The sequence below is a fragment of the Fusarium odoratissimum genome (genome assembly GCF_000260195.1).
Source record: "Fusarium odoratissimum NRRL 54006 unplaced genomic scaffold supercont1.1, whole genome shotgun sequence".
Lineage (NCBI taxonomy): Eukaryota > Fungi > Ascomycota > Sordariomycetes > Hypocreales > Nectriaceae > Fusarium > Fusarium odoratissimum.
The window spans coordinates 810,329-833,775 of record NW_022158687.1 but is presented as its reverse complement, the minus strand read 5'-3'; the positions used below and the strand labels follow the sequence as shown (position 1 = coordinate 833,775).

At 49.3% G+C, this 23,447-nt stretch overlaps 8 protein-coding genes across 10 annotated transcripts; 6 read left to right on the top strand and 2 right to left on the bottom strand.

The window, feature by feature from the left end:
* Window positions 1–527: 527 nt before the first annotated feature.
* On the bottom strand, window positions 528–5,834 carry FOIG_00304 (uncharacterized protein). 2 transcript variants are annotated; one of them, XM_031196383.1, is made up of 4 exons: window positions 5,574–5,834; window positions 4,155–5,523; window positions 2,018–4,104; window positions 528–1,956 (listed from the first exon to the last, which is right to left on the bottom strand). In XM_031196383.1, the coding sequence occupies exons 1-3, from the start codon at window positions 5,601–5,603 to the stop codon at window positions 3,602–3,604; spliced, it is 1,902 nt and encodes a 633-aa protein (XP_031072150.1). In that variant the 5' UTR covers window positions 5,604–5,834; the 3' UTR covers window positions 528–1,956; window positions 2,018–3,601. The 2 variants fall into 2 exon arrangements, with proteins under 2 accessions (XP_031072150.1, XP_031072149.1); XM_031196382.1 differs by having other exon boundaries at window positions 528–4,104.
* Window positions 1,137–4,076, top strand: FOIG_00305 (uncharacterized protein). The gene is made up of 3 exons (XM_031196384.1): window positions 1,137–1,965; window positions 2,033–2,431; window positions 2,481–4,076. Exons 1-3 carry the CDS (start codon window positions 1,729–1,731, stop codon window positions 2,952–2,954), a joined length of 1,110 nt encoding a protein of 369 aa, XP_031072151.1. The 5' UTR covers window positions 1,137–1,728; the 3' UTR covers window positions 2,955–4,076.
* Window positions 5,835–6,783: 949 nt separating the features above from the next.
* FOIG_00303 (IQ domain-containing protein containing GTPase activating protein) lies at window positions 6,784–13,116 on the top strand. 2 transcript variants are annotated; one of them, XM_031196381.1, is made up of 3 exons: window positions 6,813–9,013; window positions 9,284–12,114; window positions 12,166–13,072. In XM_031196381.1, the coding sequence occupies exons 1-3, from the start codon at window positions 7,205–7,207 to the stop codon at window positions 12,548–12,550; spliced, it is 5,025 nt and encodes a 1,674-aa protein (XP_031072148.1). In that variant the 5' UTR covers window positions 6,813–7,204; the 3' UTR covers window positions 12,551–13,072. The 2 variants fall into 2 exon arrangements, with proteins under 2 accessions (XP_031072147.1, XP_031072148.1); XM_031196380.1 differs by having other exon boundaries at window positions 6,784–12,114; window positions 12,166–13,116.
* Window positions 12,123–15,072, bottom strand: FOIG_00302 (uncharacterized protein). Its single transcript, XM_031196379.1, has one exon. The coding sequence runs from the start codon at window positions 13,714–13,716 to the stop codon at window positions 13,399–13,401; it is 318 nt and encodes a 105-aa protein (XP_031072146.1). The 5' UTR covers window positions 13,717–15,072; the 3' UTR covers window positions 12,123–13,398.
* On the top strand, window positions 14,059–15,558 carry FOIG_00301 (uncharacterized protein). The gene has a single exon (XM_031196378.1). The coding sequence runs from the start codon at window positions 14,526–14,528 to the stop codon at window positions 15,087–15,089; it is 564 nt and encodes a 187-aa protein (XP_031072145.1). The 5' UTR covers window positions 14,059–14,525; the 3' UTR covers window positions 15,090–15,558.
* Window positions 15,559–16,747: 1,189 nt separating this feature from the next.
* Window positions 16,748–19,550, top strand: FOIG_00300 (choline-sulfatase). The gene is made up of 2 exons (XM_031196377.1): window positions 16,748–19,061; window positions 19,166–19,550. The coding sequence occupies exons 1-2, from the start codon at window positions 17,515–17,517 to the stop codon at window positions 19,275–19,277; spliced, it is 1,659 nt and encodes a 552-aa protein (XP_031072144.1). The 5' UTR covers window positions 16,748–17,514; the 3' UTR covers window positions 19,278–19,550.
* A 712-nt stretch (window positions 19,551–20,262) lies between these two features.
* On the top strand, window positions 20,263–21,105 carry FOIG_00299 (uncharacterized protein; the record flags this gene model as incomplete). The annotated part of the gene is made up of 2 exons (XM_031196376.1): window positions 20,263–20,393; window positions 20,451–21,105. 2 exons carry the CDS (start codon window positions 20,263–20,265, stop codon window positions 21,103–21,105), a joined length of 786 nt encoding a protein of 261 aa, XP_031072143.1.
* Window positions 21,106–21,909: 804 nt separating this feature from the next.
* FOIG_00298 (uncharacterized protein) lies at window positions 21,910–22,956 on the top strand (the record flags this gene model as incomplete). Its single annotated transcript, XM_031196375.1, has 1 exon — window positions 21,910–22,956. One exon carries the CDS (start codon window positions 21,910–21,912, stop codon window positions 22,954–22,956), a length of 1,047 nt encoding a protein of 348 aa, XP_031072142.1.
* Window positions 22,957–23,447: the final 491 nt, after the last annotated feature.

The following is a 23,447-nucleotide window of genomic DNA, read 5'->3' as shown; positions in this document are numbered from 1 at the left end:
GCCCGTTTCACAACAACGCGGCTCAACACGTACATGTGCGGGTATAAATCAACTCTAACTAGAGAATGACGTGCCCTTTCTCGCTTGTGATACCTATAGAGATTGAGTTATGTCCACATGAGATCCGTGCTGCGAAGCGGGTGTCGAGAATACTACAAAATGCCGAGTACAAACGGATACTGTATTTTATTATTACTGGAGTTTTATACCCACTTGGAAGAAGAAAATCCTTTTCTCCGTGACCAAGAGATAACCTTGAGCAGTCTGGGCCAGTCTGTTCAGCTCCATAGTCGATATTGTATCAACTCATATGAGCATAAACTACTGACGCCTCTCTCATTAGCCTACATCACCCAATCCAGTGACTTGCTAGAATTGTCAACACGAGATGTTGTGATTGGTCTGAGATGCTGTATTCCTGGTTCGCAATGAGATGCCCCCGCCCCCTTTTCTGATTAGAGTAGAGTACCATTGCGTTAGGTTCTTCTAAACCCCTGGACTATACATGGACAGGAGCGCGTTCCAAAGGCGGTAATAAAAACGATTTATCGAAAGTCCTTTCCTGCATTAGGTCATTGGAGGGAGTAGTCCCGAGTCTTCATTCAAGCATCCTTGTAAGCTTGTTTGCTGAATGAATTGAGTTTGCGTTGGTTGGTGAAGAGGGATAAGATGAGATTGATCTCTAACGGTTGTACAGTGGAGAGGCTCCTAACCTCTATCCATGGCAGGTAAAGAAAGTATGTGCTCTAGGTGAGGTCTGGTGCGGAACTCTATCAATCACTGCCTATGTAATAGCGATCGCCTTAATTTCCCGGTGCAGGATTCAAGAATCCAATCCATTTGGAACAAAAGCCTACCCAAGCATGGCTAATCAAGGCTGGTTACTGCGAGTAGGTTCCGCCAATGCTGACAGTTGTTCGCTAAATCTTGACACAGACGCCACAGGGTACTTGACTTCAGTGTACCTCAAATCACACTCCAGTGGCTTTTCCTCCAAACTCCGCACCCCGATCCAATAGCTTCCTTTTTGTAAGCCACTTTCAAGGCCCCGCCGACTACTCCCTTTGGCAACCACCCCCGCTATCAATCACTGAAGACTCCGAACCTCCCCGTAGATATTGATTTGGGGGGTACAGATCACACAAGTACAGTAAGCCTGAGATCCTTTTTGGGCTTGTCTCCCTAAAACCTTCCTCCCTTTTTCTGCCTCCCAACTTTTTTTCTTCTTCCCCGTCCGTCACTTTAAACTCTCTCTTATCCCTCCTTTTCGAGCCCCTCGAAAAAAACACAACTCTTCACAACTTTCTCTTCTTTTTGTGTGTGCGTGTTGTGCAAGATCATTTTCTTACCTGGGATCAGGACTTGATTTTTGCCTGTCTCGTCTTGTCTCCATATTCATCTCCCTGTCTGGGTCCAATCGCTCGCTTTATTCCATCATATTACGCGCCTCCGCCCCCTTCTACCTTGGCTTGGCCCCTGTATTTTCTTCGCTTCCATCTATCTCCGTGTTACGTTTCCACTTAACAACTACCTACAACTACATCAAAGACTCGGCTGCACCTTGGTCTGCATTTGCATTTTGTCGGTAATCGACTGCGCTTGTGGATTTCATAGTCGGTTCATCGTTATTGATTGAGTCGACTCCGGGTTATGCTAGAGACCCCACGATAACGTTAACGTCAACGGTACCTGATCGCATCCCCACGAATCTCCGGCGCATCCATCACCATGTCTTCCCGTCCCAATAACGAGGAGCCTGTTCCTCTCCTCTCCGCCGAGGAGAGAGAGCGTGATATCAAGGGCGAGCTCGATATCGAGAGCGACGCTGGCCGAGCCGAGCCTCCCAAGAACAATAACCTTGAGCACGAGTACTCTATCCCCAGTACCGTCAAGTTCGCATGGCTCGGAACCTACTTTTTCTTCTCTCTGCTCCTCACTCTTTACAACAAGCTTGTTCTGGGAATGGTAAGTTGCCGACTTCCACTACTTGTAGCATTCTGATAGTGTAAATACTAACATGCGCTTCCAATAGTTCCACTTCCCGTGGCTCTTGACTTTCCTCCACGCCTCGTTCGCCAGCGTCGGCACATATGTCATGATGCAAATGGGTTACTTTAAGCTTTCACGATTGGGGCGTCGCGAGAACCTCGCCCTCGTTGCTTTCAGTGCTCTCTTCACTGCCAACATCGCCGTTTCCAACTTGTCTCTTGCTATGGTCTCCGTTCCCTTCTACCAGACCATGCGCATGCTCTGCCCGATCTTCACCATCCTTATCTACCGCACTTACTACGGCCGAACCTACAGCACCATGACATACCTTTCTCTCCTGCCTCTTATCATCGGTGCTGCCATGACCACCCTGGGTGAGATGAGCTTCACCGATGCCGGTTTCCTTCTCACCATTCTTGGTGTCGTGCTCGCCGCTCTCAAGGTAAACCCTGTCCTGACATGGCTTAAACTCATTATTAACCATTTCATAGACTGTCGTCACCAACCGATTCATGACTGGCTCTCTCGCTCTCCCCCCGATCGAGTTCCTCCTCCGCATGTCTCCTCTTGCTGCTCTTCAGGCTCTGGCTTGCGCTACTGCTACCGGTGAAGTTAGCGGCTTCCACAAGCTTATCACCTCTGGAGACGTTTCTCTTCCTCCCGCTTTCGCCTCGCTCTTCGGGAACGGTTTCCTCGCCCTTCTGCTCAACATCTCGTCTTTCAACACCAACAAGCTTGCTGGTGCTCTGACCATGACCGTCTGTGGTAACCTCAAGCAGTGCTTGACTGTTGCTCTCGGCATCTTCCTCTTCGACGTGACCATCGACCTGCTTAACGGTGCTGGTATGGCCGTCACGATGCTTGGTGCTGCCATCTACAGCAAGGCCGAACTCGACAACAAGAACCGCAAGAGCCAACAGGCTGCTGCCGCCGCCTACAAGCCCGTCGAGCAGCAGTCACGGTAAACTTGGTGCGCTATTGAGATCGGATATTCTCACTTTTAATACATGACCTTTTTATAGACGATCGGGCGAGTGAAGACTGGCCAAGGCGAACTGCTTCTTTTTCGGCGTCTTTTTCTTCGCTTCTTGGGATCTCTGCTGGGTGTGTAGCATGGATCGACATCTGGTAAAATTCTATTTGTACTTGATATCCGGCGGCTCCCCGCGGACTCGCCCACCACGAAGCAGGATCGGGGGGAGATTGGAGACTGAGGGATGTTATTACTATCATGATCATGGGCTATGGGTTTTTTCGAAAATGTGCAGGCCCGGAAACTATGTGGCCTTTTCTATACAACTTTGGTTGTTTCTTCGATTTTCTTGAATAGGGTTTGCATTTCCAGAGTAAGAATAGATACTCTACATTAATGCCTGCGTTACTGTGTCTGCATTCGATATGTGTATTATACCTGATGGTGAAAACGAAAATCTTTTATTCCTGAAGAACTCCTGAGCTAGATAGACAAAGGCCGCGAAGCTAATTGGATTGATGTCCATTCTAACAAAACACCGACCAGGTAAACATTTTTATGAGGAAAAGACAATCTTGGAATAACTGCCGCCCATTAACGCCATGCTATGCGAAATATGAGAAATAGGATGTGTCGACCTCAGACATCCTCGTGCGAATCATGTACAAAAGAGGCATCAGGAAGAGTCTTCTCTTGAAGAGCTAAGATACTCTGCTGAACATCGTCGAACGAGGCGTTAGATTGCAGGCCCAATGTCTGCGCTAGTATTTCGAGGTCACTTGGTGGCAAGGCAACATGGCCTTGTCCCGATACACCATCACCAAGAGCAGGCACAATAATGGCAGGATCAATACCAGTACCCTTGGCCTTGCTGAGCATGCCGAAACGGATGGCTACTTCGGTAACGGTAACCATGATACTAACGATAATCAGGACAATGATGATCCAAGTGATGTAGCTCATCTTTGCGTCGGCAACGGAGTCGGACAATATCTCAGCTAGATCGAGGAAGACACGGCATCGCTCGTTGAGAACCTTGATGCGCGGGTCGATCTCAAGGTACTCGCGGATGGCGGCATAGAGAGGATGTAAAGTTGGTTCAGAGTCCCAGAAGAAGTTGGGAACATCGAGGATATTGGAAGCTGGGAAATAGTTAGACCAAGGCACCGTAAAGAGGGCCGAATAGACTTACAGAGATTGATATCGACCCGGCTCTTGAAGAGTTGGCCCAACATACGCACAATTTCAGTACGGGTCATGTTAAGCTCTCCTGTTAGAGCCAGTGTCTTGGGTACATGCTGAGCACTTATCATAGTCTCACTCATGCGTTCTTCAAAGAAACACAGCCGTGTACTTTGTGCAATAGCATGGCTGATGGTGAGTTTTATCATGTGGTCAGATCGCGGGAGCAGAGTGATCATGTCGTTAAAGATGCGAGGACGCTTGATATCAGCGCTGTACTCGAAGTGGAACTCCTCAGTCTCATAGTCCTCCTGGTCCAAGGGTCGAGTGAGAAGACTAGTAGCGCCATTCTCCGTAGCGTCGGCATCGGCAAAAGTTAAGTCGGCAAGGATATCCTTCTCTTGGTGCTCGGTAAAGTTCCAGAAGACAACGACGCCGTAGGAGTAGACAAACATTTCGGCAAAGTTCTTTGCGTCGGGCGCAAGTCGGTTCATGGATGAGACGTCGTCGTCGTGGCGGAAGGGGTTGCTGCGCTCAGGAGTTGATGGGCGATCAGTAAAGTGAGAAGGCATTTCATGGCCACGTTCAGGACTAGGGTTTTCGTATGCATCATCCTCGAAGTATCCCTCATGGTGGTCCCGTTGCTCACTGCGTTCGATTTCCAGGTCTAGTACCGTCTTCCCAGTTCCAGGAGTCTTGAGAATAGGTCGGCTTCGCACTCGATAACCATCAGTACCGTTGAGTAGTGGCAAGGCGTAGATGACGTATAGACAGTCGTCGTAAATTTTTGTTTTAGCCTCATGTTTCTTGCGCAGGAACTCCGCGGTCGGTTTGATCTTGTAGGCTTGCGCAGTACAGTAGGCTGTCAGTCTGCTAACCTTATCTGTTCTTTGCATCTTGGACAACCTCTCAGCAAAACTCTTGCCGCGGATTCCACCCCGTTTCTTGAGGACATCCAGCTCTTCATCTTTCAGAGGTCGGTTCTCATCGTCGTGTACGCGGCGCGCGAGCACCGACTCGCTCTCGATTTCCTCGTCGACGTCATCGTCGTTATCGCCTGTTTCCGGAAGAAGGACCAGCTTCTCGCTTATCTTTGTCGTTCTCGAGGGCATTGGCTGGCCGGTACGAGACTGAGCATTGGGTAGACCGCCTGAGGAGACTCGGCGACTTAGGGCACCGCCTGCGGGACCTGGATGTCGTCCTGGGGGAACTGGTGCTGGAGGACCGCGTGGCTGGCCTGAAGGGATTTGAGAGTTGTACTGAAGAACATTGTCGACGGTCATGAACCGCATTGGCGCCTGGGATCCACCGGCGCCTGCACCAGTATCTTGTCGTTGAAGAACTCTTCTTTGAGGTGGTCTCTGTCTCGCGTCCGTAACCTGAATGGTATTAGCAGTATTCGCAGACGCGCAGAGTTGATGATAAGTACCAGGACTGATGGACGTTGCTTTGACGCCATTGCGGCTCCTAAGGGATCAACACCCTTACGCAAATGGATAGTATAAAACCGGCGATCTTTATAGATACAGATCAATTGAGACGAATTATCGCGGTTGACGGTATAGAGAAGTTTAAAAGTCAAAACTCGGTTGACAAGGGTTGAAGCTTCAAAGATTCAAATGATTCTGATCCGATGGGGTTCGCAGCTCGGGCCAATTGCTTTGGGACTGGCTCTGCGCTGATGACCTCATATAACCCCACTAAACCACAACGTATCAAAAAGCTTCCAAGCTGTCGTGGCTCACCACTGATGATGCGAGGCGCGCAAACATGTGCTATTGGATGTTTGCTCAATTTTAGCTTTTCTATTATTGAGGCAGTTGTGTCAACAGAGCCATTGACACCGACAGGACAGAGTCATCATGTTCCCAGCCTGTTTTGGTTGTACAGACGGTATACTCGTTTTCTGTCTTGTGTGATGTGTTACCCGTGAGGTCGCAACCCGTCTCTGATCTACAGTGATATTGTCTACCTGTATATTTTTCATGGTATGTTAAGCTTATCGCGTCGGGATTGAGGCGCACCTCATTCTTACAAACCCTGGTAGGTTGTTAAGAAACAAGCATCAGTTGAGAAAGATTTATATGGCGATTTATGGCTCTAGGGTAGCATAGTGACTAACCCGTGTGGAACCAGCATCCTTGCTTGAGCAAGGATCTCCAACACTCAACAAGTCGACCAATTGTGGACTGATGATGCTTTGACCTGGTTAGACTGCCAATCTGGCAATAAACTTCGTTGGACACAGGCTGAGCATCCACAATATGGAGTTTTGCGTGTTTTGATTGACGACCTGGAGAGCTGTGACACTAGATCTGCAAGGGGAGTTAGAGTCTACTTGATACAAAATCGATCTTCTCTTATAATATTTACTCATACTTATAGACAGTAACTGAAAGATCACACGTAGTGAGGAACACTTCACAGCGCATAATAGTTGCTTCTGAACCGCATAAAAACTGGCCATGTTGAACAAATGAGAGACTTTACAAGGATGAACCAGACAGACATAAAAGTGGATGATGAGCCGCATGTCACCAATCGGGACTAGGCATAGAGGCCGTTGCTGGGCGGTTGCCCGTTGTTTTGTTTACTCCGGCAAATCCAACGCCCCGCCATCGGCTGCCTTGACACTCACTCGCTCGCTATAGCATCCCATAGGTCCCAGAGTTCATTTTCTTGGGCATAAACTCGTCTTATTGTCTCGTCACAAGAACAAAGTGACGGCATTTGCGCTGCTTGTATTGGCACTAGCATCTTATTCTTTGATCCTGCAACACCTTGACTCTGGTGTTTGTTTATCTTCGCTTTTACACTTTTATCTCGTGCACATAATTTGTTCAGCTTGTCTTGGATCTTGAAGGATTCCAAGCGCTACGCCTTGCTACAGCATTCCTCTAACGAGACGAAGCCGAGCAACGCTCGAAACAATGCGTTAACGTCACAGACGGAAAATCGATTTACTACGTTCCTGAGCAGAGACTCCAAAGACAAATCAAGAAAAGACAAGACAAGAGTTTGCGGGCTTGCCCAGCGACTCCCTTCTTAAAGACTTGAACAATGTCGTCCCGTACTCATTACTTCCAAACTCAACACCGTTCTCCAAGCCAAGCGCAATCGCAATCGCAACCACAATCTCATCAACATCTGCGACCTCTCCGCCAGTCGCATACAATCGACTTCGCTTCCAACTCCAACATCTCGCCCTCTCTCCTCAACCGCTTCCCCTCAACAACGTCATCCTCCGCTTCATCAGGCTACTCCCACGCCTCAGACCACAGTCTCAATAGTCAATATACGTCCGCCTCTAGTTCAGCTGGTTACGGAGCTACAGTGCATGGCCACAAGCGAGCACAGAGCGATGTCAGGGCAAGGGCAAAGACCTTTGAAGCTGGGGAAAATATGACCTCAAAGAAAGCTCCCGAAAATATGTATAGCTCAGCTCGGCATTCTCTTCGCCCACTCCCACAGGCTCCAGCATCCACGCCTCCTTCAACGCCTCCCCATGCAATCCCTCGCCATGGTCGCGGCCAGAGCGTCGATATTGGCAAGCTGTCAATGGCGCATATTGATGGCCACTCGTCGCCAACCAAAACCTCAACTTCACCGATCAAGACGTCGCCAGTAAAAACGTCATCGCCTTCTCGCCCGCTACCGATGCGACCAAATTCTATGCTGCTCACTCGATCCGACTCGTTTCTGCCACCAGAAGCCACCCAAGCTCCTTCATCACCCCACCATGTGCATAGTACGCACATAGCTCGGGATGAGTTGGAAGGGCTGGGCAAGTCTTCTACAAGTCAATTAAGGACGCTTTCGCGTCTTGTATCGTCTGACTCGCCTGAAGACTTTACCATCACCTCACCGGCGCAAGAAGTTGTTGGCTTGCGCGGTCGACGAAGATTGCAACGAGCAGATAGAAGTAATGGCGGCCAAAGCCAGAAGTCCACTGGCTACAGTTGGGAAGGGCGCAACTGGATGGACAAACAACGTCAGTTCCTTCAAGCCTACGAATACCTTTGCCATATCGGTGAAGCCAAGGAATGGATTGAGGATGTCATCCATAAATCTATACCTCCTATTGTTGAGCTTGAGGAGGCGCTCCGTGATGGTGTCACGCTCGCTGAAGTGGTCGAAGCTCTGAACCCAGATCGACGTTACCGAATCTTCCAACACCCCAGGCTCCAATATCGACACTCCGACAATATTGCTATATTCTTCCGATACCTTGACGAAGTTGAGCTGCCCGACCTGTTTCGCTTCGAGCTGATTGATCTATACGAGAAAAAGAACATTCCCAAGGTCATTTACTGTATTCATGCTCTGAGTTGGCTTCTATTCCGCAAGGGCATAGTCGATTTCAGGATAGGCAACCTCGTAGGTCAGCTTGAATTCGAGCATCATGAACTGGAAGCTATGCAGAAGGGTCTCGATAAGCTCGGCGTTACAATGCCTAGTTTCGGAAATATGAGTGCCGACTTTGGTGTTCCTGAGCCCGAGCCTGAACCAGAAGAGACTGAGGAGGAAAGGATCGAACGGGAGCTGAGAGAAAACGAAGAGTCCATCGTTGATATGCAGGCGCAAATCCGAGGTGCTCTTCTTCGCGTTAAGCTTGGCGAGACAATGCAGACTCTTTGGGATGAGGAGGAGTGGTTAATAGATCTCCAATCTCGCATTCGAGGAGACTTTACACGACAAATCATGGACTATCGACTGCAGATGAAGCGCTTTGCTATCCAACTGCAGAGCTCAGCACGCGGATTCTTGGCACGAAGAAGGTTGGATCGACGCGATCAGATCTTGGAAGCGCTCGAGCCCGATATTTTGGAGTTGCAAACCATGATCAGGGCCAACAAGGCTCGAAACCAGGTACGAAACGTGACTGCTCAGCTTGCGAAATGTAGAGGGCCCATCAGGGAGATCCAAGCAATCTCCAGGGGCTTTTTGGCCCGCAAGAGCCATGTTGCGCAATACCAAGAGACTAAGGAATCTTCTGGTATTGTCGAGAAGCTGCAAGCAGCAGCCCGTGGAGCTTTGCTACGAGGCAAAGTCGACCAGGATCTTGAAGAGTTGGAGGCGGAATCCCCAGCGATTGTTGACCTGCAGGCAGCGGCCAGGGCATTGCTGACTAGAACTCAGGTCAACCGCGAGCAGCAGCATCTACGCTCCTTTGGACCCCAATGGAAGAAGCTCCAGGCCTTTGCCCGTGGATTCCGCGCTCGTCAGGACGACATGGCTCTAAAATCTGAGCTCAACAAGCATAGCCCCGCGATTGAGCAGCTCCAGGCTCTTGCTCGCGGACTCTGTGTTCGCCAGAATGACCAGGCACTACGAACTGAACTCAGCCAACACGCTCCAGCTGTGGAACGACTTCAAGCTTTTGCCCGTGGACTCCGCGCTCGCCAAGACGACAAGACATTAAGAGCTGAGCTTAACAAGCACACGACTGGCGTTGAGCAGCTTCAAGCTTTTGCTCGCGCCGCTGCTGTGAGGAGAGATGTTGCTGATACTCTCGATGCTCTTAAGGAGAGCGAACCTGCAGTTATCGGCCTCCAAGGTCTTATTAGGGCCATGCTTGAACGCCAAAGAGTTGCAGCCATCCTCGAACAGCTCGAGGAGCAAGAACCTCAGGTCACAGCCCTCCAGGGCAACATCCGGGGATTCTTGTACCGCCAGCAGCACCAGGCGTTCCTCGAGGAGCTTGAATCTCATACCCCTAAGATCATTGACCTCCAAAGCATCTTACGTGCCATGATGGAGCGCGCTAGAGTTGAGGATATCATGGCCGAATTGGAGCAAGAGGAGGAATGTATCGTTGCCTTCCAGACCGCAGCCCGAGGTTTTATCGTAAGGGCTCGATTTGAGGAGAAGAGGCGCTTCTACAATGAGAACATGCAAAAAGTCATCAAGATCCAGAGTTTTGTCCGTGCCAAGGTTCAAGGCGAGGCTTACAAGAGCTTGACCACTGGAAAGAACCCTCCAGTCAACGCCGTCAAGAACTTTGTCCATCTTCTTAACGACAGTGACTTCGACTTCAACGAAGAAATCGAGTTTGAGCGTATCCGCAAGACAGTCGTTCAACAAGTTCGACAGAATGAGATGCTGGAGAACTACATCGATCAACTTGATATCAAGATTGCCCTCTTGGTCAAGAACAAGATTACACTCGACGAAGTCGTGAGGCATCAACACAACTATGGAGGCAACTCAATGCACTTCATCGCCAACAGCTCCATGTCTTCTGCCAACCAGTTTGATCTTAAAGCACTCAACAAGAGCTCGCGCAAGAAGCTCGAATCCTACCAGCAACTCTTCTTCAATTTGCAAACCCAGCCACAGTACCTCGCTCGCCTGTTCAAGCGCATTCGTGAACAAGGAACAGCTGAGAAGGAGTGTAAACGCATCGAGTTATTGATGATGAGCCTCTTCGGTTACGCCCAGAAGCGACGAGAGGAGTACTATCTGCTCAAGTTGATTGCTCGATCAATTCGCGAGGAGATTGTCAGTGCGCGAGATGTTCAGGACTTCATCCGCGGCAACTTCTTCTGGTCTAAGCTTCTCAACAACTACACTCGCTCACCAAGAGATCGCAAGTACCTTCGAGATCTTCTTGGTCCTCTGATCAGAGACAACATAGTTGAAGACCCTGCTCTAGATCTTGAGAGTGATCCCATGCAAATTTACCGATCAGCCATCAACAATACTGAGCTGGCCACTGGACGACCTGACCAAAGGCCGCTTGATGTTCCTCGAGAAGTTGCTATTCGCGACCCCGAGACTCGCCGCCTCTTCATCGACCACTTGCGTGACCTTCGAGAGATCTGCGACCAATTCTTCCTCGCCCTTGAGGACTTCCTGCACAAGATGCCTTACGGCCTTCGATTTGTCTGCAACCAGATCTTCGAGAATCTACGACAGCAATTCAAGCGGGAACCCCCAGAGAACCTTCTGCAAGTTGTCTCCAGCTGGCTTTGGCGATTCTACTTGCAACCAGCAGTTGTTGCCCCTGAAAACGTTGGTGTCATTGAGAAAGCACTGAGCCCCCTGCAAAAGCGAAACCTCAGCGAGGTCGCCAAGGTCATCAGCCAAATCGCTTCTGGTCGACCATTCGGTGGTGAGAACGTGTATCTGCAACCCCTGAACGCTTTTGTTGCAGAGTCTGTTGAGCGCCTGCACCAAATCACCAGCGACCTGATTGCAGTGCCCGATGCCGAGAGAACATTTGATATTGATGAGTTCAACGACCTTTACGCCAAGAACAAGCCAACATTATACATCAAGATGACAGACGTCTTCTCCATTCACAACCTGGTGGCCGCTGAGCTTCAGACAATGTGCCCCGGCCGTGACGACGTCCTGCGGGAAATCATGCACGATCTCGGCAGTGCTAAGAACAACGAGAACGAGATGAACGCTGCAGGCTCTTCAGATATCCACATGTTCTTGACACCCAAGCTCCACGATGTCGACGACCCTGAGGCTGATGTCAAGGCACTCTTTATGGAGACCAAGCGATGCGTGCTGTATATTATTCGTGTGCAGACTGGCGCCAATCTCCTGGACATTCTCGTCAAGCCCATTTCCCCAGAGGATGACCACAAGTGGCGTATGCTCCTCCGTGACGAGTTCTCTGTTGGCAGCAACACTCGTGGAGCCTACTCTGATGCCAACATGATCGACGTAACACGTATGACATACCAAGAGCTCAAGCGCACAGCTTTAGAGAATATCATGCGACTCGAGAAGCTGGGACGTATCACCAAGCACAACTACTACCAGGATGTCCTCAACGCCATTGCGCTTGATATTCGCACAAAGAGCCGCAGAAGGGTTCAGCGACAGCGAGAGTTGGAAGGTGTGCGCATGACATTAAGCAACTTGCACGAGAAGGCCAAGTATCTCGAGCAGCAGCGCAAGAGTTACGACGACTACATCGAGTCAGCCATGGCGACCCTGCAGAACAAGAAGGGGTAAGTATCTTCTGTAACGTTACTGTGATACAATGACTAACATTTTAATAGCCGCAAGAAGTTCTTGCTACCCTTCACCAAGCAATACAACCACCAGCGTGAACTGGAACGTAGCGGCCGTGTACCCAAGTTCGGCAGTTACAAGTACAGCGCGCGTGCTCTCTCCGAGAAGGGTGTGCTGGTGTCATGGAGTGGCATCAACGACTTTGAGAAGATCAACATGACCATCTCATGTGACGAAGTAGGTGTCTTCAGCCTTGAGGGTTCGCGAGGACACATCCAGATCCCCGGAGCCAGTGCTCTGGTGCCCATTGAGGACCTCTTGCAGGCTCAGTTCGAGGCGCATCAGTTCATGACTCTGTTCGAGGGCAGTCTCAAACTCAATGTTAATCTGCTGCTGCATCTCCTCTACAAGAAGTTCTATAGAACTCAGTAAGAGGCAGGGATGTAATCTATACTTCTACCGGCTGGCCCCTGGAGGGACGGTCCGAATCCACTTTATAGGAGGCGATATATGCCATACGATACCTATGTTTCAAGGAAGAAGGGGGAAAAGACTGGACGAGCATTGCAACTGGCGTGATGGGAAAGGGTGTTTGTGCGACAGACAAAGTAATGGTGTTTTTCAGGCTGATTTGTATGGGAGGAGCGTTAGCGCACAGGGTGCATCACTACAATGACGGTAAAATATGGCAACTCATGACGGATTTTAGGGCATTGGAGTGAAGTCGGAAAGGGGATTGCTTTTTTTGTATTCATCCTTCTTATTGTGGCTTCATGGCTGACTGAGCTGAGCGAGCGAGCAAGCAGGCGAGCTCGATGTGACGGAAGGGTTTGAATTGTTAGGATATCAGTTTGATTGGTATAATGCATGAAATGTCATTCAAGTTCATGTTTTATATCTTCTAGGTATTGTAATAACCGCAAACAGTAAATAACGAACTGTATATTCAACGCATCATTGTTCGCTTCATATCCTTGTGATTCTAGAGTTGTCAGCACACAACAAGAGAGTTGTCTTCTCCAGGGAAGAGGTTGTCGGTCATCGGCTGTCGGAGAGGCTAAGCCATGATTGGCCAGTTAACAGTAGTTTCATGGAAACTTGCGCAGGAGGAGACAGAGCCAGCCAGGACAACTTTTTGGTGGAGAACAGAGCAAGCTAACAGGGTTCTCCTTGAGTCGAGGCCAACAAGAAAGAGAGGCAATCTTGATAGGCACGTCTCCGGGAGTTTGGCTTGCTGGAACTAGGCAGCAGATAAACTTACTAGGGGATAGATGAATGGATCAACGAGGACGAGGATTCGGTGTATTCGGCGTCGTATCAGGGTCCAGATGCGTAGCCAGCAGGCTAAGCACAAGAAGGGAAAGGAATGTGCATAGACCATCAATTTGAGAATGGCTGGCAAATAATGGTCGCGTGAGGTTTGTTCGGTGGTTAGTTCTTTGCCGAGAACTTAGAAGTAATCTCGAGCCAGGGTTGTCTGTGAGCGGTAAGGAACGGCTTTGCTTGGTTGGCGGCCTGTTAGTCAAAACGACAGAGAGATAAGGATGGCTTCGGTCAAGCTTTTGGGACGAATACATGGGACAAGTGCTACGGTGCATTACTACCAGTCATGGTATTTGGTCAACATCACCCTCTTGGCACAAGGAGCCAATTGAACGTTCATGTTTTCAACCTCTTCGGATAGCAGTCGAGAGCCAGGCGCAATCAAGGAGACGAGGCAAGGAACTGAGTTGTCTCGGTCTGGGCTGGAATCTGCTTATAAGCATATCCTGCTGGTTCCCGTTCTAGACGGAGGTGACCTGGACTCGATACGACCGTGGGGTAGTTTCTCAGGCAGTTTGTTTCAATGACTCAACAATCAATGGATCTGGACAAAATGTGACCAAAAAAATTCCCAGTTCGCACGTGTGGCAGTTAATGAGTTGTTCTTGTGCTGTGCAACACAACGTTTCGTTTCTCGGCTCTTCGTGGTGGGTTGATAAGATGTGTCCAGCCGACTTGCGGCTCGTGAAGTGATCAACAGCTTCAGCCAAATCCTTCATTTCAGACCCTGACAGTTCGAAATAGCCGGAACAAAGGGATTGCTGCAAGCAATGCCCGAACTTTGTAGAAAAGATGAAACAAATCGAGCCGGGAGACGCGGCGGGTCAATTGAAGGATTTCCAGGACAGGAGATGGTCCGATATTTCAATGTCGACATCGGGAGTTGGAAAGAGGTGATTGTCTCCATACTCGGCAACTCAAGACCAATTCCAATCAATTGACTTTGGGAAGATCAAAGGTTGCAGGCGCTTAGTCCGTAAAGGCCGAATTGCTAGGAAAGTGGTCGACGGCCCCAGGATTGCACCATCGCAAGCTGACAAGGCGTTATGGCACTAAGGAAAATGCGCTTGGTGTGTCCCAAGTAATGCCTTTGCCGGTGTTGGGCGTATATTCCCATAGCCTCACAACAACACATGGATTGACAACGAAAACCGGCGCTTCAATACTCGATTGTCTAATATTTACTGACTGCTCTGCTTCGTTGTCTCATTTCCTGACCTTGGTCTCATCTCTAGCCCAACGTGTGGTCAGACGGACACCATCGACGGTGGGAGGGAGGAGAAGAATACGAAATGCGTGCGTGTCAGAACGAGCGAGGGCGGACATTTCGGATGCGTACAGACGCAGGACGTGGCGGGCGGTGGAATGGCGAGCTGATGAATGCAACAGGAGGGGATTGTCGTCTTGTGGATCGCGTGAGGGTTGTGAGAATTACCTATACAGTGACTTCACACGGTGGGGAGAGGGGGTCAGTTCGCGGGGCTGTACAGTACCGTGTAGGATATCCATGCACCGTATAGACAATTCTTGGAGGTTGAATTTTTCGAGACCTTGGAGGGGAAAGGAAGTGCAGATAAAGGATGCAGGGACCGACTTATGGCGTAAGAGAGCCAGTGCGTCGTTCAGACCCGAGGACGGTGGCGCTTGAACAACCTTTACACCCACTAAAATCGAGGCCGATTCCTGAAAAGATGGTGGGACGAAGCGCATCCTTATCACTGAGGCTTGCATGCTGCATCGTCGGATTTGCACGAAACGGGGGACGACAGTAGACAAGGCTTCGACAGGCGCATGTGGGGAAGATGAAGGCGACCAGTACGACGGACGGCATGTGCGTGCGTTGAGACTGATGTATCAACATCACGACGATGTTATAAGTTGAACGCCAAGATGTGGGCAACGGAGATCGTGGTTCATGTGATGAATCGAAGCACGGTCATTGTTATGCTTGTTGATATACATCGCTTCTGTTTCGTGGATGAGGGTAGCACTATGCATGCCTATGACTGATAACCATCATGGAATATCATGTTGTAAAGATCTTGTCCTTGCGACTGCAAGAGCCTGCAGGAGGCTGTTGGTGAGCGTTACATATTGGTGACTTGTCAACCTGGAGCTATTGAGGACGTTGTAATGTATGATGCATGACGATGATGCTTCTCGACCATGATGGGATGGATGGAGCAGAAGTGGCTTCGCGGCTGGCGGATGATAAAGCAGAGAGTCTAAGGTAAAGGTGAGAGCCCGGGCCGGGGTAAATCTACACTAGAGTTCCAGCTGTCAATCTCTGTGGGTTCTGGGCTTGGCCAGGGAAGGACTGGACAAGAATTTGATGAGCCAATCGTGGTTGGCTGATGGCCGAATCGAGTAGTCGCTTGGAACCCCTGCGCTGCCAAGATTATTCCCTTGTATTTGCATAAAGTAAAACAGACAGATCCAATGGAATCTTCATTTTGGCTGGCGATGATCAAATGACAACAGACAACTCAACAGGTATTACACGACATGAATTAATAGACTTAAGTATTAAGTTTGTGTGAGTCTTAACTTACACATTCGAAACACGATTTGAAGACCTGATGTGCAACGTTTCTACCCGTATCTTGCGTTCTCAGTCTCACAAACGTGGGATATGCACCATCTGTGTAGTGGCATTGGCTTAAGAATCTTCGTAGACGGTTATCTACATACCGCCGCCGTATCTCAGAAGCGTAACTGGAATCAAGACGAACACGATAGACAAAACAAGGGTAGTTAAATAAGTGAGCATGTGATATGACACTCATTTCCCATATCTTCCTAAACACCATCATTTTGTAAATGGTGGTGTATTAGCCAGACATTACATTTAATTGTGTCTACGGAGAAACACAATGATACCAAGCGACAGGGTTGTAATTTCGTAAGACTGATGGCGATAACCAAAAAAGGTTATCTGAGAACGAACAATGCATACGTGTTAATCACGATCCTCGTGACTCAATTTGTGTTCATGGTAAAACTCTTGGTCCAAGACGTCGGGTTCGAGGTTGGCCTCAAGAATAAGGTGGACTTTCGGATAATTGCATGTGCTACAGCACCCATGTTCTGGAAGAAATCTGCACACGCCCCCCTAGACTCATCTTACAGATCCTCTTTCTGCATGATGGGAACCCGGACACGGTTTATTGGAATAACCCCTGGCTATTGCTGCTGCTGCTACCGTAGGAGACACACCCCTAAAGCTAAGCTACTGTGGGCCCAAAGCCAAAAAGCCCACCGCTATGAGCCGCCTCCACATCAAAAGAACTTAGACACACCCCAGCTCATTTTTAACATTACTGTTCTCTCTTCTTTCTGGCTGATTGCTTTGCCTCTCAAAAGTCAAAAGATTGGCAAGATGAGACGAGACAAGACATTGTTCCCACTCCTTTTCGATTGCAAAACTTGTGGCGTCAATCACCTCACCGGTTGCTATTCCTCTTTTGGCCTCTTGTCATCGGGATATTCACATTAGTTATCTTCTTATTTCCCACCAAATACTCGCTCGCCCACGGGCATTATTCACCCTCGTGCAGATCTACTTATTTCCCCCATTCCTCCACTCTGACCCCTGTGAGATGATAAATGCATACGCCGTGTCTGTGTGCCAAGGTGTTGCCTTGCCTCTCCGTACCGTACCATCCGCTCATCGCCCACCTCCTCTAGGCTCTCACTCATTCATCTGAATCATAGCCCTAACAGGGATATCACGAGACTACTCCCTTGATAAACTAATCTAGTACCTCTCCGCATTTACTTACTCACGAGGCTTCGGGTTACAGCTGGCTAGAAGCATTAAGTCGACTTCCATGACAAACCCTAGTTAAACTCCACCTACATCCTGCATATCTTTGTATCTATTTAACCACTCATCCGCACTCACCTTTCTACCTTTCGACACTTCCTCACTAAACCCTCCTCTTTCAATACTTCTTTTCTTCAAGCACACGTCTCTAGATACCCATTTCTAGTGTTTGAAAGCATCAAGCTATCTCAGGAGATTCACACCAAGACCTCGTATTCTACCATCCTCTAAATCGAGCCAAATAATAATGGCTCCCGATCTCAACTCCCTCCCTCCCTCTAATGGAGAGAGCATGGCTGCTCCTCAGCTCTCCTCAGAGTCTGAGACACCCAACATCCTCTTTATCATGGCCGATCAACTGGCTGCTCCTCAACTCAAGATGTACAACCCCAACTCTCAGATCAAGACACCAAACCTCGACCGTCTTGCTTCAACTGCTGTCCAGTTCGACTCTGCTTACTGCCCCTCACCACTCTGCGCTCCCTCGCGCATGAGTTTGATCAGTGGCCAACTACCTATGAAGATTGGTGCTTACGACAACGCTGCCCAGATTGGCTCTGATGTGCCAACTTATGCCCACTACCTCCGTTCCAAGGGTTACCACACTGCTCTTGCTGGCAAGATGCACTTCATCGGTGACCAACTTCACGGTTACGAACAGCGACTTACCAGTGATATCTACCCTGGTGACTTTGGTTGGGCGGTGAACTGGGATGAGCCTGACACCCGCCTTGAGTGGTACCACAACGCCAGCTCCATTCTCCAAGCTGGTCCCTGTGGCCGAAGCAACCAGCTCGACTACGATGAGGAGGTCATGTTCAAGAGCACTCAATACCTTTGGGATCACGTCCGAGAGGGACCTAAGAAGCGACCTTTCGCACTGACTGTTTCGCTTACTCACCCACACGACCCTTACACCATCACCAAGAAGTACTGGAACCTGTATGAGGATGTCGACATCGCCCTACCTGAGGTGAAGATGAACAAGGAAGACCTTGATGCCCACAGCCAACGCCTTCTCAAGGTCTGCGACCTTTGGGACCAGGACTTTTCAGAGGAGCAGATCAAGCGCGCCAAGCGAGCTTACTACGGCTCAGTGAGCTATGTTGACGACTGCATCGGTCGCCTTCTTGAGACACTCGAGGATGCGGGTCTGGCCGAGAACACCATTGTCATCTTCAGCGGCGACCACGGCGACATGCTGGGTGAGCGTGGACTCTGGTACAAGATGAGCTACTTCGAGTCATCTGTTCGAGTTCCCATGTTGATCAACTACCCCAAGCGATTCACTCCCCACCGCGTCACTCAAAACGTTTCAACTCTCGATCTTCTACCAACGATCTGCGACTTGGTTGGCACTAAGCCATCACCCTACTTGCCAATGGATGGAATCAGCATGCTACCGCATCTCGAAGGCCGCGAAGGTCACGACACTGTTATCGCAGAGTACACTGGTGAAGGTACTGTTCGCCCTATGATGATGATCCGACGAGGCGATTGGAAGTACATCACCTGCCCAGCTGATGAGCCTCAACTTTACAACCTTGCACGCGACCCTAAGGAATTGGACAACCTCGCCCGTTTCAGAAAGATTGCACCACAGACACCCGAGCAGGAGGAAGCCAAGGAAGTCTTCCACAAGTTCGAGGCTGAGGCCCATGCTCGCTGGGACTTTGATGAAATCACCGAGAAGGTTCTTCTATCTCAACGCACACGACGAGTTGTGTGGGACGCTCTCAAGGAGGGTGAGTTCACTAGCTGGGACTTCAACCCCGATGACGATGGCAGGAAGAAGTAAGTGGACAATCCAAACCCTCCCCACAAGTGATCGATGCGCCGGAAAGCCACGAAATCACATCATCGCATAGTTTAAGACGTGCTAACGCCATACGCCGCAGGTACATCCGCTCCACCATCCCTCTTGATGATCTGGAACGCCGAGCTCGTTATCCATTTGTCGATGCCAATGGATACGAGAGCAAGGCTGTATCCCATGTTCGCAACAGCTAAACTTCACACCCCAAAATCTTATGAGCTATGACCGAGGTATCTTTTTGATTCGGCGTTTTTCACTTTAGCGGTTATTCTTGATGTTATTACAGCATGGAAGATGTTGAATTTATGAACACTTTTTCGCATCAAGCATAGCCAGCTATGATTTCTTGTATTTAAATTGATGAAAAGCCATAAATTGATTGAATGAAACTCTAATGAGCTTAAGAACTTTTGGTGTACCTTTCGGCCTGCCAGTCAATCTAATTCTGTAGCTTAGAAACTTTCAGCAACGTCGAGCTGATATCAAGCTAGTAGCTGTTTATGACGATTATCAATCAGTATCATTTCGTATTATCAGATTACTATGAGCTGCGAGAAACATCCAGCCAATAACTTGGGTGTCCAAATCATTCACAATTCCAATAATATCACAAATATCATCCTCCGAAACAGCGGAGTGTCGGTTTCCGGGCCCGATGCGGCCGATCGCCCTGTAAGATCGACGTCGCTACGGCGGCATCCACGGAGCTTGTCATGTAAGCGCAGATTGTGTGATTTTGGCGCTGATGTCGCAAAATGGCCCATGACGTTGATGAAATTATCAGAATCTGGGGTGAGTGGAGAGATCTCCGCCTGTTTCAGGGTCTAGGTGTTCTATTAAAAAGTTCCGTACGGAGTAGGGTGGTGATATAAGGGGAGGCTTTTGTGCCTGAACTGCCAGGCTTGATATTTGAGCTGAGCTTTGGGGAAGCTCCGCTACACCGAGCTCGGTGTGCGGTGACGGACGCGCTTTGTTCTGGAAGCTTTGAAATGCCCCGCGTCAAACCCGAATTTCTTTTACCAACATCCAATACTTTAATTACCAAGCATCAAGCGTACTTCCTTTGGAGTAGCATTGGCTATCGTCATCGTGTATTTTGCAGCATCATTCGTCAGCTGCAGACCATTTGCAACCAGAAGAAACGACAATCAACATCCTACCACTTCCGGCGGAGGCATCATGGCCACTCTTAATCTGGATGACGATGAGCTCAAAGCTCTTGAACAGACACTGAGCAAGGTAGCTCAGCTGTCCAGCAGCGTGCAGAGCTTCAGGCAGGATCTACTGAAGAGCAATCCTCTGCCACCTCCGTATGCCTCTACACCGCAGTACGCCATCGTTAGACAGCAGCTAATACATCCCACTAGAAAATCAATTCAAGCTTCAGCCAAAATTCTTCAAAAGAATCTCAAGTCGCTTCTAGAGAGCACGAACGAAAATGCAGACCTCTTCAATCGCATGGCCATCCGTCCATCGACGAATTACCCTGGCCGAACCCAAGAAAACGTACTTCTCCAACTCCTGCGCAAGAAACTCGAACCCGACGTCGAAGAATTCGTCAGTCAAGGTCTCGAAACAGCACGACTCGCTACACCCGAGGGTCTGGAATCTCTAGAACAAATCTGGCGCGAATTGCGAAGTTGGCTCTCGGACCGGGTAATTCACTTCATATCGACCGAAAACAGCGAACCCTATACGGCGGAAGAACGTGCAAATGGAGTTAAAAACGTACGCACTGGTCTACGAAGGCCTATAGATGATGAAGAAGAAGAAGAAGAGGACGAGGAGGAAGGCGACGAAGAGGAAGATGATGAGGAGCCAGAGAAGCCAGAGATCCCGGAAGTCAAGGTGCGAGGAGCGGAACCAGAGACATTGCTTTGGTTTGCGGCACGGGGAGACTTTGAGGTGCCGCGCAACGTTGAGTATGAGCGCAAAGTGGATGTCTACAAGGGACTCCAAGGTATCAACATACCACCCAGTGACCAACAGCAACAACCTCAGCAAGGGTTTGTTCCTTCATGAGCAAGTGATCTGATGGTCAAACTCAGAGGCGTTGTGGCATTCTGCCATCAGGTTGGCAAACTATTTTAGCTCGAAGGCGTTTTGAGGGATTGCGAGTGAGTGGTTTTGTGTTGATATACCCGGTTTAGTAGTGAGATAAGCTGACGGCTGTTTAGGTCTGATGCGTTAGGATAGCAGTATCTAGTCGGCGATCACAGACGGCTTTCGAGTCCTAATATCGCTTCGACTGTACAGTTTGAAAGCAGTGCATTATACAGTCTTATTACGAAACTTCTCCACAATACTCTATACGAATATCTCGGCACTTTGCTTCATGACCAGACTGAGAACAGGACATCTCAGCTCGAGTTGGAGACATTGAAAACCAATTGGTATTCTAAGCTGACCTCATTCCAATTCTCATCCTCAATTCTATGTAGATATTAGCTTCAAGCTAGAGCTTCATCGCGCCAAGCCCAGGTTGTCCAGTAAGCTGACCTGAAGTCGGCTGTGGCCGATTCGCGCGTGCATCTGCATCAATCATTCGTCGCCATGCTCAGCCATGTCGTCACTCAAACGTCCTCAGCGTCAAAGCTACCCATTCCCCGCGTTTTTGACAGCACATGGCTTGAGCTCACGAGACTGTGGCATTGAGAAAAATATCGGGACAATTGATAACCTTATCTGAGCGTCGTGCTTTCTGGCACTGCGGAATATTGGAGACATGATGGGCTACTTATACATCTGTGAGGAGAAGCTGGACTGAACATCATCTCGTCATCATCATTCCCTGAGCTGCCATCTTCACGCAATTCACGCTCCGTGATGATGGCTTCTTATCAATTATGTTGCCACGGCGCTGGCATGCCTCCTGATACATATACCCATATCTCAGAAGCGTCTCAACCGCATATGGAAATCGTGCCGATCAATGAAGCCATACCACGCTCGATGCTACACTTCGCGACCGAAAAAGCTGACAACAAACTCACTTTCCTATCATTGCCTCTCGAAATTCGACTTCATATTTACCACTGGCTTCACCTCATGTGTCCAGTTCGCCACGCACAGCTTGCACCATGGTATCCAACCCCAGTGCATTGCCAATACATTCTTCAGACAGTCGATACAGACACTTCATCTAAAGAGGATAAAGCGAATCGTGACGAGCAAAAAGACCTGGGACTGTTATCGCCATACCGTCCCCTCTCGGGTCTTCCAACGAGTCTCCTTCGCACGAACCGCCAGATTTACAGCGAAGCACGTCTTTTACCATTCACACAGAACGAGTTTGTCTTTGTAAACTGGTTCGCATCAGGCCTCTGGGCCGCCCGTGCCTTCACTCGAGCCCTAGCTCCATGGCAGCGAGGTTCTCTCCGCTATGTTCGGTTGGAAGTACTTGCACGAGACGTAGTGGTTGGAGGCGCAGGTCGTGAGGAATGGCGCGCCTTGTGTACTGAATGGGCATCTGGGGTCAGAGGACTTCGGATGAAGATGGTCCTCGGAGCGAGTACATCGGTGGTGACGGGCCCCGCGTTCGGAGGCGGAGTGGGGCGTAGGGCCGAGGCGGCACGGCGATGGGTCGGCGAGGGACTTGCCCTGATGGAACAACTGGAGAGGGTTGAGATGGAGGTTGTGGCGAGAGAGATGAGCGATTTGGACAAGCTTGAGTGGTGTGAGACGCTGCAAGCAGAGTTGAGGGAGGCAGGGCTGGGAAGAATTGTAGTTGTTTGTACGGAAAAGGTACAGGAGAAGATGGAATGGATCAAGAGTGATGTTGGGTGGAGAAACCCAGAGACGGAAGTTGGAGCTGTCACGACGGCTTTGGCAGATAACATGATAGCGGAAAGGTCTACGAGAGCTCGTGCATAGTTGTTTGCTTGGGTATGATGGTTCATGAGTTATGTCGTGACGGAGTTCTTGCTGGCCAAGATTGGATATCTGCATTGGCATTGATATAGCACTGTATCACGGAGTTCGAGTCTACGAAATTGAGCTAGGGACTACCTAGTATTGGTAGCATTGGAGTTGGCACCTGTCTTTTGTACTATACTGAGAATGATATACCTACAAATGCCGTTTCTGCCCTCCAGTAACCTGTTGATACCCATCGTGTCATGTAAATGATATTACAAATACTCCGATGAATAGGAAGACGTCACAAGAAACAACACTTTGGCTTGCACAATTGGAAATAGCCCAATCCAATTCCAAGTTTCAACATCTGACCGTTGACGACCGTTCCACAAAGCAAAGTGTAACGCCCAGAACAAAGGCTGCTTCCACACCGCATACAACAGCAAATCCGAGGCTATTCGAGGCATATCTAGGCTAAATGCCGAGGATATCCACGAATCAGATAA

Excerpts from the sequence above, each read along its gene's own strand:
- FOIG_00300 (XM_031196377.1), top strand. The coding sequence starts at position 17,515 with ATGGCTCCCGATCTCAACTCCCTCCCTCCCTCTAATGGAGAGAGCATG. Across the intron at positions 19,062-19,165 it reads GATGACGATGGCAGGAAGAA|GTACATCCGCTCCACCATCC; the intron begins GTAAGTGGACAA and ends CATACGCCGCAG.
- FOIG_00301 (XM_031196378.1), top strand. The coding sequence starts at position 14,526 with ATGCCTTTGCCGGTGTTGGGCGTATATTCCCATAGCCTCACAACAACA.
- FOIG_00302 (XM_031196379.1), bottom strand. The coding sequence starts at position 13,716 with ATGCACCGTAGCACTTGTCCCATGTATTCGTCCCAAAAGCTTGACCGA.
- FOIG_00305 (XM_031196384.1), top strand. The coding sequence starts at position 1,729 with ATGTCTTCCCGTCCCAATAACGAGGAGCCTGTTCCTCTCCTCTCCGCC. Across the intron at positions 1,966-2,032 it reads ACAAGCTTGTTCTGGGAATG|TTCCACTTCCCGTGGCTCTT; the intron begins GTAAGTTGCCGA and ends CGCTTCCAATAG. Across the intron at positions 2,432-2,480 it reads TCGTGCTCGCCGCTCTCAAG|ACTGTCGTCACCAACCGATT; the intron begins GTAAACCCTGTC and ends ACCATTTCATAG.
- FOIG_00304 (XM_031196382.1), bottom strand. The coding sequence starts at position 5,603 with ATGGCGTCAAAGCAACGTCCATCAGTCCTG. Across the intron at positions 5,524-5,573 it reads AGCAACGTCCATCAGTCCTG|GTTACGGACGCGAGACAGAG; the intron begins GTACTTATCATC and ends AATACCATTCAG. Across the intron at positions 4,105-4,154 it reads CCGGGTCGATATCAATCTCT|CTTCCAATATCCTCGATGTT; the intron begins GTAAGTCTATTC and ends ACTATTTCCCAG.
- FOIG_00303 (XM_031196380.1), top strand. The coding sequence starts at position 7,205 with ATGTCGTCCCGTACTCATTACTTCCAAACTCAACACCGTTCTCCAAGC. Across the intron at positions 12,115-12,165 it reads ACCCTGCAGAACAAGAAGGG|CCGCAAGAAGTTCTTGCTAC; the intron begins GTAAGTATCTTC and ends ACATTTTAATAG.